Here is a 14,390-nt window from a genome sequence, read left to right as displayed (position 1 = left end):
CTAAAACGATGTCGTTTGGACGGAACATCGGACAGGCATGTTTTTCCATTTTGGTCCAAATGTGTGAGCAGTTCAACAGGAAATGTGAGAGCAGTTCAACAGGAACCCAGAGACGAATTCCTTCAGCCCCACGATGACAAATGCCCACAATTTATTACCCACCGTTACAGAAACGGAGAATCAAATGCCGATCCCAGCACTTACCCGGAGTCTAATTCCTCTGGTCCCACCATGGTGAGGCCTCAGAGTTAAACACACACCAGTGCATAACAATAACAAGAGCAAGAGCTTGGGAAGGCCTTGCTACTAGTGTACACTGTGTTGTGTGTACGTGTCTGTTTGTGTGCGTGTGTGTGTGGTCTGACCGATGCCCACATCCTTCCAGAGTTACAGCATGGCCACCTAGGAGACACACTTCCATTCCTCAATTACCTCCCTGCCTCCCTCCATCCTCCATTCCCACCATTGGCGAGGCGGTTGGAGGTTATGACGTCTGTTGCGATGCACAAGGTCATCGTAGTTTGTCTTCCTGCATTTTTCCTCTTGGTTACATTGCCCTATACAAACCATCTCCTACATGTATAGGGGATGATTTGAGGTGGGCAAACCAGAATGGTATTTAAACCTGTTCACACAAGATGTAAATTAAAAAAGGTGAGCGGAGAGATGTTGGTGAGAGCCTCCTTTCCTTTCTCGCTGTTTCAAGGGAATAAATCAGTGCACTTCCTATTTGACCAATAAATCACATGTCTGACTCCAAAGGTCAGTTCATAGATCCAACTACAGGTTTTAAACCATAGGGCTACACATTTACGAACAAATGGTTTATGTAGGAGACTGTAAACAGTTTAAAGAGAGATGGGAGCAAGGATATGATTTTTTTTTAATGCAAAGTGGGTGAGGTTTTCTCACTGGAAAGCACCCAGTTGGATTAAAATATAGTGGTATCCCTGTGATCATGGGCGTAGCTGTGGCTTGAGCTTTGGTAGAGACTTTTTCTCATTGGACAACAAATATGAATAGCTGCTTTATGCGTGCGTGTGCAATACATTTTTTATATTTCATAAGCACCCACTAACAACAGGTTACACAGACCCCATGAGTCAACTAATACACAATCAAAAGTCATCGTTGTGGACATGTTGTTCATCGGTGGGTTTAGCAAGGTGACAGTGGCATCTGCAGCAGAGAGGCAACAGGTGGCGCTGTTATTGACGAGACGCAGGTGTCAAGGTGATTGACTAAAATCGACAATGTGGAAATACTTTTAAATAGATAAAACAGTAAAACAACATTACACCTACTTACTGCATAAAGTTGATAATTGACTGTGCAGGATGGGAAAGCTTAAGAGAGGCATGGGCGTGCAGCAGTGGCCCCAGGAACCATCTTTACTTAGCCCGTGTCAGTTATTTGTTTGTTTTTCTGCGCAGAGGTAGTAAACAGTTGCGTACAGGTGCACCCAAGGTCGGTTCGGTGTTTGAATTCTTACTTTGAAATGGCAGGTGAGTGCTGCGGTTTCCTCTGAGCGTGGAACATCCTGTCACATACCTGAGAGGTACTTCCTCTTCAGAAAAACATCAATATTTACCAGAATACACACAAACCTCTAAATCTGACAAACCCCTCCTGCTTATACCTGCCAACATGTTTTTCTGTTCGGGTGCCAGTTGTCATCCCACCGGTGCCAGCTATACCTCATCTTTATTTATGACTCTCTCTGCATATTTCTTTTCGGAGAGAGTACACCACAGAGACGACGTTTTAACAGCAAACACGCTGCATTCCTCCTGCTGGTCCGCAGCTGGACTCCAAAATAAAGTTTACATTCCTGGGTAGCCGGGAGGTATGCTGCCCTCTGGGGTCCTGGATCAGGCCTGCGGATTACAAGTCAAGGACCACGGTTGGAGACCGAGATTCTCACTTACTGTACAAGGTTTGAAGATGTCAACAAAGCAAACTTTCATGATACCATCACGTGCATTGATCTGACTTGCAGATTCGATTTATTTAGAGGGAGGTGATGCTTATGTAATCCTTTCAAGTGTATCTGTCACCCATGCATTAGAACTATGGCTCTGGTGTTAAAACCCCGATAGGAACTAAACCAAAATCAGCATAAAGTTTATTTAGATTCTTAGGTTTGTAGATTTTCAGTTGAATATGCAGTCTGATTAAATCTCAATAAAACAGGTTATGAAAAGGCCTATTCTGCAGAAGTCAAAATAAAAGGACACATTTAACAGAAAGAAAGGTTCATGATTATTTATTTACCTGAACAACATTCACACAGGTATTTTTTTTTAAGGTTTAAATGACTGTTCCCCTCAAAGTGAAGCCAAAGCGCGTCGATCGCCATCTGGTGGCTCGCTGCAAATCCCGCCTCTTCCGTGTTAGCTGATGGGACATGGACCAAGCTAAAACGTGAAGTACAAGTTAAATAATCTGGCTCACGATTGGCCGAGTGCTTGTATCAGCGGGACCTCTCTACATAGGCTCCATTCACCGATCGCTACTATGCAGACTCTGGCTTTAAAGATGGCAGCGTTTGTGTCCGGGATATTTTGGCTTCATTTCTGGATAGTGGAAGGAAGTGGAGATGCGTCGTCCATCTTTATATACAGTCTATGGTCAGTATAATGTCCTCTACAGTGTTGAATATATAACACTCTGCAAGGTTCAGTGGTCCTTCAAATTACATGTGGATTTAACATACTCCAAGGTAAATGCATTTTGGTTTAACTAGAAAAGTCCTGTGGGTTTTGGCTGGCTCAAAAATGGGAGGGGGAGAGCAGAGTAAAACCTAAAATGTACTTATGATGAGGACAAGGTCACTGCTATCTCGATCCCAGCTGAAAAAATAATGTTCTCTTTACAGCTATTACCCCTCCACCTGGTGAGGATCATCACTGATCTGGATCCCAGAGCAGACAAAGGACTCACTGTCTGGCTCAAGGACACTTCTGCAGGATGTGCTGCTGAAGGGCATGAAACGGAGCAACAGCCACTTTGAAGAAAAGTGTGGACATTAGTCAAAGACCTGACTGGCTGTGATAAAGGTATGATGCAGTCTGATTTTATTATATAATATAAAATTAATTAAGTGGCTTGTATTTGTAATGGGGATTATGGAAAATCTAAATGGATATTGTACAAAAACGTCCTAAATTGTCCATAATATGTCAATTAAAATAGTCCTGACTAACCATTAGAGAGAAAAAAAAGCAGGAGTAGCATTACACAGTGTTATATTGGACTATAATGGACTTGGTGGTGATGTAAGTTGTTCTGTACTGCCCCCTGTTGGCAGAAATAAATATGTCTTTAGGTTTAATGAAAAATGGTAATTTTTTTTACCTAATGTACATGATCATGATTGATGCAAGCATTTCAGGAGGTTTGAGTATCCAATAACTATCCATCTATCCATCCATCTAGGATCCAGTGTTTTTAGCCTTTAGGAAATAATGGTGAGGATATCTTGGCTTGTGCATCTTCTGCTTTGACCCTAATTACACATTCAGGAGAGGTACTTTAAAGATATTAATAGCGAGGAACAGAAACAACATTAGGTTTCCCCATCCAACAGTCAATAGTGACCCAACTAAAGGACCTGACTTCACTTGGTTTGTGCAGATAAGTTATTTTTCCATTTCATCCTCATCCTAGCAGAATGAAGTGACTGTGTACAGCCTCACCTGTGAGTCCAAATTCTGTCACTATTTTGTGATTTTTCCACACCACCCTGCAAAGGAGCCTCTGTGCCTCGGACACGTTGAGCTTTTATAAAGGAGGAGAGTCATCAACACGCTCAGCCTTGATTCTTGTTTGCTGGAATCATTCGGGGACCTGCGTTTTTCTTAAATAAGGCAGTAAAATAAATGTTGAGGAAAATTACATCAACTGAAAAACAACCTAATAACTCACTGTGCGTCTGTCCACTTCAAACCAAACACACCCAGCTTGCCCTGCAGTAACTTTTATCCCGTTCAAACTTTCCTCTGCCTCTTTTGCTGTAGCATATCTGTTCGGAGGGAAAATCCTGCTCAGCTCTTTACAGCAACCTGCCACTTTGTGTGTGTGTGTGTAGCCGGCCGAAAATAGTCCCTGTCATACTGACGCCCAGTTCAACCCGATCTCTGCCCGAGTGATGTATTTGCAACACGTTGGCCAAATCCACCTCGTCTCTCACCCTGCCAGGGAAAGCTTTGCCTTCTGCGTCACGGCAGTCTGTTGCTTCCACATCCAGCTCCAACTCCAACAGCGTCTGTGCCGACATATGCCTGAACTGCCCCGATGATCTCATCCTCTCATTGCTGCCTGGAATTTATTTCCTTCAGTCTAACGGGTAAACAAGGAGATGACACATGATGTGAGTGTTAACTCTTGGCAGACCAGATTTGATCTTTTCAAAATGATTTACAGACCAGGTCTCCAAAGGTGTACCACAGGGCTCTGTTGTTGGTCCTCTGGTGTTATCTACTGGGGAACACCTTGTCCTGGTGCCAAAGAAGCTGAATTAGATGCTCGAAAGAGTTTTAGATGGTCAACAATGTTCCCAGATGCTTTCTACTTAACTTACAGGCCTCATGTTCCCGCTAAACCATTTCATCAGTGTATTGATATCTAGCAAATAATCACATACATCAATTTTCAACCTTCAAAAATTGTAGAGACTGTAAACCATGGTTTATGTAGAGAATAATCTTCTTGGATTGAAATTTAAATCTTTAAATTTGATCTTCTCCATATGAACAATCGTGCCTTCGAGTCAGGCCTGAGAAGGGAATAAAACAAATTGTTTTTTTCAAATGACATGAGCCGAAATAAATAACAATCAAATGATGTGTAAAATAACAGGTCAGCAACCTGCCAGCCTGTCATTAATTTAACTAAAAATGACACCAGTACCAAAGGAACAATGTAAAATAGTCTAAACTCAAAGAAGTAGCAAGTCTTACGACTAAATACTTTTATTGAAGAATCATAATTATGTAAAAATTACAATTAGGTAAAAAGCACCATTCTCATTTCTGATTCAGTACATTCAGGTTATTTATTAGACTAAATGTCAATATTTAAAACAAAAATTATGTGATGATTATTTTTTCCTTCTAGGTCAAACTGATGTGGCACTTTTTACTTATTGGTTTTTATTTGTTTGTATAAATAATAAAATAGTTTATCCAGCTTTTCTGTGAGCATGCACACAGAGGAGTTTTCTCAGAAGCGCCTCTGGTTGCTGTAGCTACAGCCGCACAAGGACGCCTGTGAGGTATCGCAGGGGTTTTAAATAAATCTGAGTGACCCTCTTGTCACCGTCTGCTGAGTGTAGTCATCTGTGACAGGTTATTTGATTAATAAAAAAAACATTCTCCTTGATATTATGCTTTGCATCTCTGAGCTACACACTTACAGTTGGTGCAGCCACAGGAAACACACCACTTACCATCTGATAGTGGAGTGCAACTTTAAGTAATAATTCCAAGAACAGTATTTCTTCATTTAACATTAGTATACAACAACATGAATTTGAACAGAAAATAACAATACATTTCATTTATGATGAACTCAAGAACACGAGATTTAAAAAAAGAGGAAAAAACAGATTTGTCCCAGGCCACAGGGTCAGGATAAGATAAATGTAGTTTACGTTTGTGTTTGTGCAAGAAATGTACATAGTGCACTTGATTCACAGTGAAACTGCAGAGAAACACGTAGCATTTGATATGTGGCATATTGCTGCAGGAATGTGGCATATTGATAGGAGCAGATCTTGTAGGTTAAATACCTCGTACCTGCTTCCAGACACTCTGTGCTGCTCCACTGCATCAAGGAGCTCTGTCTATTCTGTACATTATTCAACATGTAGCTCAATGGAGATAATGAAAATTCTGTGTTTCACGGGACAAATGGCTGAGGATAAAAATCTTGACATTTACAGAAAATAATTGGTAAAATCAAACACAAAAAAATTCAATTAAAGCCAATTGTAACGATAAAGCTACCAGCGCTAGTTTGTTTTTTTAAAGTGAAGAGAGTGTGCATTCCAAATAAAGACAGGCAGATTTGACAAAAAGAAGGGCTGAGAAATATGGGAGGCGCAGCAGTGAAAGGACGATACTTCCTTCTTTGTCCAGGCTGACGACTGAAGAGGAGAAGAAGCCTTTTATTTGCCGCCGACGGCTCCCCAGATGATAAGTCCTACTATCACAGCAACTACCGCCAACACTACCACCAGGATGCAGATCTTCTTCCGTGAGCTCCTCTGCGGGAGTGGAGCACAAAAGTGTTTGTTGTAGCAAAGCAACATAAAGGCGTATAAATTTAGTTTCACTCAAGCAAGTTGAGATTTTGAAGTGACTCAAACATAGCGTGACTTTTTACATTGCCTCTTTATTCAAGTCTTATTTTAATAAGCAAACTAAATAAAAACTTGGTTACACAATGAGTCCACGTGCAGGCTGCAGTTGGTCATGTATCCACACATGCTGTGACCTCAGACTTAATGTCTTCATTTAGCTAGTTCCAAACTAACTTCTCTGACGTTTAAACCTTTATGCTACATCAACACCACTAGGTATTACTTTGAAAACTCTGCTACGGATACGCCTGGTGTCCAAACACTACTCTCGAGTCTTAGAGCCGTTAAAACGAAGTCGAGGTTTGTAAATGTTACTGACCCCATTTTATTCCAGGTTTGAGGGCCCGGTCATATGTTTAAGTGGCAAAACTTCACCTCATATGCAATCCCAATCTGTTTGAGCGAAGGGTCAAATAAAACAATCGCTTCCTGTGGCGAGACAAATCGAAGCGTGGCTATTAGAGCTTCATATTCACCTTCTGTCTGTATTGGAAGAAACTGAGATGTTTGACAATGATGATGTAGACACAACCACTTTCTGATTAGGCCTTATCTGTCACTACGTTGCCTTTGCTGATTGGTCAGGCTCTTATCACATGACCCTCCTCCGGAAGGACACAACAAGCATTAGCCACGGCTACCAGCTGTGCAGAGAGATCCTTTTAGTTCGGAAAAGCCTTTTTCAAACAAAAAATTAATTAATTTAGTAATGTGGATGAAGCCTTAAATGCCTGTCTGCTCTTTTTCTCCTTTTTTCTTTCAATCCTGTCTTTTTTCTATCCATCTTTACTCTCTTCTATTATTTCTTCTGTTCTAGCTCCGGCCTCACATGACTTACCTGGTATTGTGCAGCCCGTGCTAACTGCTGGGTGGCGCTCTGGACATTCACATCGGCACTCTCCACATTGGCCTCTATACTGTCTGCAGAGTACACAGGAGATATGCCCAGTTTAACATGCAGCTGGCGGCATGTGTAATGAATACATGGGATAATGCCATTATAAACACGGTAGATGCAAATATGTGGTCCAGAAAAAGACATGGAAACCTACATGTAAGCACCGGAAAAATAGGACAACAAAAATATGGAGGCTCACACCATGTGTAGGTGGATTTTTCATTGTAAAATTGATATCATAGGCAGAACAGACCAGGTAATGTTAAGTATGAACAGGGGACGGACGCTCACCTATCATGTCTCCCTGCTCATGCACCATCATCCCCAGGTCCTTGAAGATGTCATTGATATCTGTGATGTCAGACTAAACCAAGAAGCATAGAGACAGTTGATGCTCACGTGAACCTACAGGTGTTCATGTATCAGAGTTTTTTTACGCGGCAGTGCAGTTGGAGACATTTGAATTGTCGTCTGTACCTCCAGCTGCCTGATGGACGTCTCTCTCTCTTGGATCAGCCTCAGGTCGTCTTCGGTGATGGCCTCGGCCTGAGCCTGCACCTGGGTTTCACTGCAGGGAACAAATATAGATGCAATGAGAATAAGACTATTTATTAATGATAATGAAATAATAATCATCAGAATCGGGAGACTGACTTTGTGAACGCAGCCACATTTCCAAAGCTGTCGTCAGGCTGGCCTCCCTGTTGAAGGAAGGTACAGGGTGTTATAATTATGACCATTATTGCTCCCAGCTATGTTCCTCAGCAACATGGAGAGCAGTACGGAACTGTTCCTGCTCCTCAGTATGAAAACAGCAGGTACACCCACTTTTCTGTGCACTGGGATAATTGGTGAGGGAACGGAACAGAGTTGCCAAGCAAGCTAACTCCCCCCCCGAGGGAACAGGTTTCTAAAACAGTCACAAATAAAAACCGTCCGAGCGAGGTGACAGCTTTTTGTGAAACTGTGCTGAGAAACTTTTCAGTTCAAGTACATTTGAATATATAACCTGGAGTAACCTGTTTAAGGCAGAAATGTAATTGGAGTAATTGACACATTAATAAGAGTCTAACAAAAACACAAGATCAGTAGCACCTCGCATATGATATTCTGTATTATTTGGATTTCAAAAGGCGGGGGCCCCGAAATGTTTCATTTTTTGTAGAACATTACACTTAATTCAGAATAGATGTAACTAGTGTTTTTTCAATGATGAATCCATAACCAATCAGTCCGATCCATTACAGCAGTTACATCTCATTCAAGATTGATGATAATCATAATCATAAAACTCATAATAGCAATAATAATAATTCATCATTGTTATTCTACATCTGAAATAAGACATTTAAGTTACATGACTGTAATAACCAAAATGGAACATAAAGAGAGAGGAAAAAGAAAAGAGAGATGAATAATTAGATACCAAGGTGTATTAGCTTTGGCTGAGGGAGAATCCTCAAGTAAAGGGTGGGTCATTTTTTTTTTTGCTTTTTATTTCTGTACAATATTTGTGTCATTCATCATCTTCCATCGCTAATCAAGCAGTTCAAGTTTTTAATCCAGTGATTTACAAACTCCATTTTGTAGATTTCTCCAGCCTCGATTTTCTATTGACTAACTTGAGGTGCTTCTGGTTTCAGCCAGTGTGTCGCTGCGCATCGGGAGACGGAGAACACATTTAGAAATGCATGACTCATTCATATTAACTGATATGAGGTGATACAAAATATAAACTATCAGGACATTTCGATCTGTACACTCCTCTAGAAAATGACATGAGAAACGTTTGAAATTGTAGCCTGTGCAATCTTATATAAAAGGCTGTTTCTTTTTCTTATCTGCTGGCAGTAATGCAGACACTGATATCTGCACTGAGTCATGATAAGTTCTTTTCTATGATTGGTTGGCTGCATCAAGGAGGAAAATCTCGGTAGCAGTGAGTCACAAAGTCTTAGAGAGAAACGCCAGCTTTCTACTCTCTGACACATTTACAAGATTGTAAATATGCACAAATCTGTACGGTTTAAAGAGGATCTGAAACATTTTGTAGTCTTTGATGAGTAAGTTATTTTGGTGTTTGACACAAATGTTGCATCATTGAGTATATCACAATGTTAGTTGTGTAGCCATTATATATTGGATTTGCAAACTATCCAGCCTCTTTTGCCAGATTCTTACATTCCACCTCAAGCCAGAAATATACTTGCAGGACAGTTTCATCAATTTGAATCATCATCCCTACATCTGGGATTCTATTGGTTGGGGAATAGTTTTGACAGACTTGGTGCATAAAAGAAATCCAAGAGCAGAGGAGAAATCTGAGAGCAGTCTTTTCTCACTTGCACAGATGCAGGAGAAGAGCTGAAGCTGGAGCAAAGGGAATCTGAGCGCAAACGCACAGTTGGAGCACAAGCAGAGCAAAATCGGAAAGTGGAATTAATAAGTAATGCCCTCTAACTGGCACTTTTGGCACTTTTGAATAAAGATAAGAAAAAAACTAATTGTACAGATCTTCTGGATTAGAGTTCTGTAAATAAAAAAAAAAACGTGGTGACACTGATGGTTACGTGCTGCCTCCGCGCTGCTCTCTACCATTCATTTGCGCATTGCATCTTGCGGACATGTATCGTAAAATTGTAAACACTTGAAGCGCCAAACAGATGCAGGATACGTGAGGCAGCCATCATGTTTATGCATAATTTAAAGAAAGGTCATCCCTTGGCCTGAAGCTGTGATATCAAAGGGCATAAACCCGTCTTTGGAATAGTTTCTATGATCTGACCGTTTTCAGGGTTTTCTGTTTTTCTGTGTTCTGTGCCCTTGTGACATTGCAGATGCAGCAGATTACTCACCGACACCCTGGAGCTGGCTCTGACTCTGGCCACAAACTCTCGTTCTTTGTCGGCCGCCTTCCGCTGGGTCTTTTGGAAGCTATTCAGGGCGGCGGAGAAGTCGTTCAACAGGCGCTCTCTCTGTATTTTTCTCTGCCGCTAAGAGACACACAGAAACACACATTACCAGAGTGACCACAGAGTTAACGTCTGCCTCCTTTAATGAATCTCTTGTGGTAGTAACTAGAAAGAAAAAAAAAAGGGACATTGTGACTTTAAGCAGCTGTTGAGAAAGAAGTTATTGAAGATTTGCGTACTTGATCGGGGCCAACGGGACGTGCACTGAAGACTTTCATCAGTCGGTCGGTCTCCTTGGCGAGGTGGTTGCCCTGCTGCTGTTTCTGTTGCCTGGTGACGGGAGAACAAATCACGTCGGGGGTCATTTTAATTTGGTCGAAACACCAACAGACCATCGAGAGTATTTGGAGGACAGATTTTTCTGATGTTGTAAGTGTTCAGCAGTTTTCATATCAGGCTGCTCAAACAGCCAATATCAACATCAACAATCACTTGACTACCGTGAGCCAGATATGGTTGAAAATTCTCAGTTTTTGCAACAGCCCATGTGCTTGTTACACGATAAGAGATAACCCACAACCTGTAACTCACAATGTGTGTCGTAGCTGACCGCTGTCCTGCTCCGTTTCCAGGAGAGACACTGCCCTCTGCAGCTCGGAGGCTGGTCAGGAGGAAAGAGAGAACATATTTGATTATCTACTGTCGTGTCTCCATGTTTATACCATGATTTTCAATCTGGAGTCAGCAAAGTGTGTGTGTGTGTGTCTGTGTCTGTGTCTCTGTGTCTGTGTGTGTGTGTGTGTGTGTGTGTGTGTGTGTGTGTGTGTGTGTGTGTGTGTGTGTGTGTGTGTGTGTGGTATTACTCAGCAGTGTGATCTTCTGTATGTTGGCGCTGATGTCGTTAACTAAGGCGCTGAGCTCCTCGGGAGTCCCCGCCTGGTACGCCATGACGAAGAGCTGTGGGGACACAATGACGACACAGTGACAACTTCATTCACTGATTGTGTATCGATTATCATGGTTACTGCAGTGGCTTTATCTGAACAGTGTCTTCCGGGTGTATCTGGTATCAGGGATGCTGGGAGTCAGGTTGATGATGCTGATTTTGTATTAATTTGAACAGGGAACATTTTATGCCAGTTCCATTTTACACAAGAAGTCTCTATTGAAAAAATAGATTGAAAATCTCAAGGACGCTGCCTGATTAAATAAAAATGTATAAATTGCATGAAGCAGCTGTTACATCAGCATTTTAGTGGTTATGCTTCCCTGGATGGCTTTAAGGGAGGCAATGAAGCAGCAACATATAAATAAATGTTCTGATGATGTAGTTCATGTATGTTTATTTATTTAATTTTCCACACCAAAATGATGTCGTTCTCATAACAGCCTTGACTCTTCTGCCAAGAGTTTGGGGATCGGGATGCTGTGATTAGCTTCCATGCTTATCTAGATACATAGATTGATAGATAGATGGATACTTTATTAATGCCGAGGGAAATTCAGATTCGTATTATCCAGTATAATGCAGGGCAATAGGACAGTGTATTTGAAACAGTTAAAGAAGATTTACCTTATTACCTTAAAGCAAACCATTCAAAATAAGACCCCAGTGTAAAGATATTTTTAGAACTGAAAGCCGAAAGATCAACCAGTCTCCAGGTGAAACCGGCTGAACACGGAGTTTGTCCGTTTTAAGTCACCCACAGTTGTGATCCATTGTCTCAAGGTGCACTGCATCTTATTTATTATGCAAAGAGTAAAATGTAGGTCAACAGGGTTGGGTCATGCAGACTCCATGTGCTGTTGAATACGGTATAACCAGGGTCATTTTAAACAGGACTGCATTAGACTAACTGCAGGGATGAGGAACATTTTTTTTTTTTAATATAATTGGAATTGGTAATTTAGTTTAGTTTAGTGTAGTTCTAACCGGTTTTTTTAAAGTTATAAAGTCTGTGGATTATTTTGTGTTAATCAGCAGCATAAGAAGTAGATCAATTAAAGAAACATGATATTCAGTGACATTAACATACGAAATAATCAAAAAGAATAACAAAAAAATACAAAATGTACCAAATTTGAACTAATGTGATTACGACACGGTCAACTGGACTTCCCTGACACACGAGTTTTGTGCTTTTTGGCCGCGCCAAGCCCCCGTACCGTAACATCGCTAATAGTCGCGCATCAAAAGATTCGAGCGGAAGCTGGTTGGAAACTACGGGGACTTTTCTGCTAAGAATCTGTCAGACTGAACCTAAACACACGTGTCAATGGCACAACAGGGTTATAATCATTATTATTTCCAAATATATATACATAAACCAATAATTTATCGATGCTTTCCAGCTTGATCGCCTCCCTGTGTGCAAACATGTGTCCCTTTACTGGATAAGCAAAGGGCAATGCGGAAATCACTAGAGTACACAGTGACAAGAGTAATGATCTTTGTCACGTTGATCTGAGATAAAGTCGCATTTCATGGATTGATTCGACTGACAGACTCCAACGTGCATCAGCCGCCAGGTCACAATGAAACACGCAGCTCGTTTCCAACGTTTTCTGTCAGCGCAAATTATTTTCCTCTCTCTGTTCCTGGATATGGAACCGTATCATGAGATCATGTGTAACGAGCGACAGTTTCAATGTCAACATATGTGTCGATCTGTGTGTAGAAGTTCAGAGTTATAGCCATTCTACCTTTCTCTTGACTTTCGGCTGCGCTGGGCTGTTTGTTTCCGGATTTTCTGCCACTCCCACGGTCACATGACGTCTGCAGCACATGAAGATCACACTGCTGTATCGACACTATATGAGGTCACACCAAGAATGAACCATATAATTTAAAGAGACATTCAATCAAGATATCAAACTCTGTTGATGTTGTTTTTTCTGTATCTGAAAACTATTTAAAAACATTTACAAAACACCAAAATAACTTAAAACAAGAAACTTACAGAAATATTCTATTATAAATGTATTTCATAGCTTCAGTTAGGCCACTGCGAACTTTGCCAATTCAGAATTAGAAAACACATACTATACAAAATATGATGCATTGATATAAAGTCAATAAAATCAGTAGTATATGATTACAACATTAAAAAAAGCTCATTTTCCCCTGCTACTTAGTCTGAAGAGTTTTTATATTGGTTTTTTTTACATCATATATGTTGGTTTATTTTTGCCGTGCACTGATTGCTGGTTGTACATCAAATTGTCCTTGAAGGATAATAAAGATTTTCTTTTATGGACAACTTTAATCACAAGCTGCAGAAACCAAGCAAGCGCAGGAGAGGAACCCAGCAGCCAGCAGGGGGCAGCCTCAGGAGATCACTTGGAAACAAGCAGCCTCAGAATGCCTGGAAATTAAGCAGCAAAGATCCAGGGATTTGTTGTTGATGTAGATTCGTGCATTAGTGAGGCCTCACCTGGTCTGTGCATGAAGTGGAAGTCAACCTGGGGGACAGAGAGACAGCTCACCTTCAAAGTAAAAGTTCAGGAGGCCGGAGGTTTGATAAATGAGTAATGAGTGACCCTTACTCCTTGTGCTAGTTGATTGGAATAATATGTAATTTAATTTAGATCACAGAATTTTCAGAATTATATTAAATTAAATGTGTCCCACACTTAGATTCTTGTAAGGCGTCAGAAGCCGAGTTTGTTAACTACTGGGTAGTCCTCTAACAACAATAATAACCAATAATAATAATAATGATAAATTGCACAATATCTTACACTTCGTAAATTGAAAAACAAAAATAAATAAATAAATTGAAAAAAAAATTCAATTAAATGAAATGTTTTTTATGTCTTCTGTATCTGATCACTGATCTGATCAATATCGTAAAGTGATATGCTGTAACTCAACAACACTTAGACATCTTTTATAAAGATTGCTGTGAATCATACTCAATACAATACTCAACAACACTTAGACATTTTTTACAAAGATTGCTGTGAATAATAAGCATACTGCATTCGATTGAGACTTTCTTTCATGAGAACAGCAAACCGTCCCATTAATTCCGTTTTTTTTTTTTTTCACAATCTGCATTTTATCTTATGTTCGACCATTAAGATCTAAGAATTTACTAGTGAAATGTATCATTTATCGATAAAAATTCCCAGTGTTGTTGCATGTTTTGACTGGATTAGACTTGGAACTCAGGTTTAATAAAATCTTCACTACAGCCATGTATAGGTATAAACT

General features: G+C 40.5%; 1 protein-coding gene across 1 annotated transcript; it reads right to left on the bottom strand.

The window, feature by feature from the left end:
- Positions 1-4,957: 4,957 nt before the first annotated feature.
- Positions 4,958-12,990, bottom strand: stx7l (syntaxin 7-like). Its single transcript, XM_062411038.1, has 10 exons — positions 12,878-12,990; positions 11,038-11,131; positions 10,766-10,835; positions 10,414-10,504; positions 10,118-10,255; positions 7,917-7,963; positions 7,740-7,830; positions 7,554-7,626; positions 7,203-7,285; positions 4,958-6,268 (listed from the first exon to the last, which is right to left on the bottom strand). The coding sequence occupies exons 1-10, from the start codon at positions 12,959-12,961 to the stop codon at positions 6,170-6,172; spliced, it is 870 nt and encodes a 289-aa protein (XP_062267022.1). The 5' UTR covers positions 12,962-12,990; the 3' UTR covers positions 4,958-6,169.
- Positions 12,991-14,390: the final 1,400 nt, after the last annotated feature.

This window comes from Platichthys flesus, chromosome 18, assembly GCF_949316205.1.
Source record: "Platichthys flesus chromosome 18, fPlaFle2.1, whole genome shotgun sequence".
Classification (NCBI taxonomy): domain Eukaryota; kingdom Metazoa; phylum Chordata; class Actinopteri; order Pleuronectiformes; family Pleuronectidae; genus Platichthys; species Platichthys flesus.
Note: the sequence above shows the minus strand (reverse complement) of the source record. Positions and strands in the feature narration are given on the sequence as shown.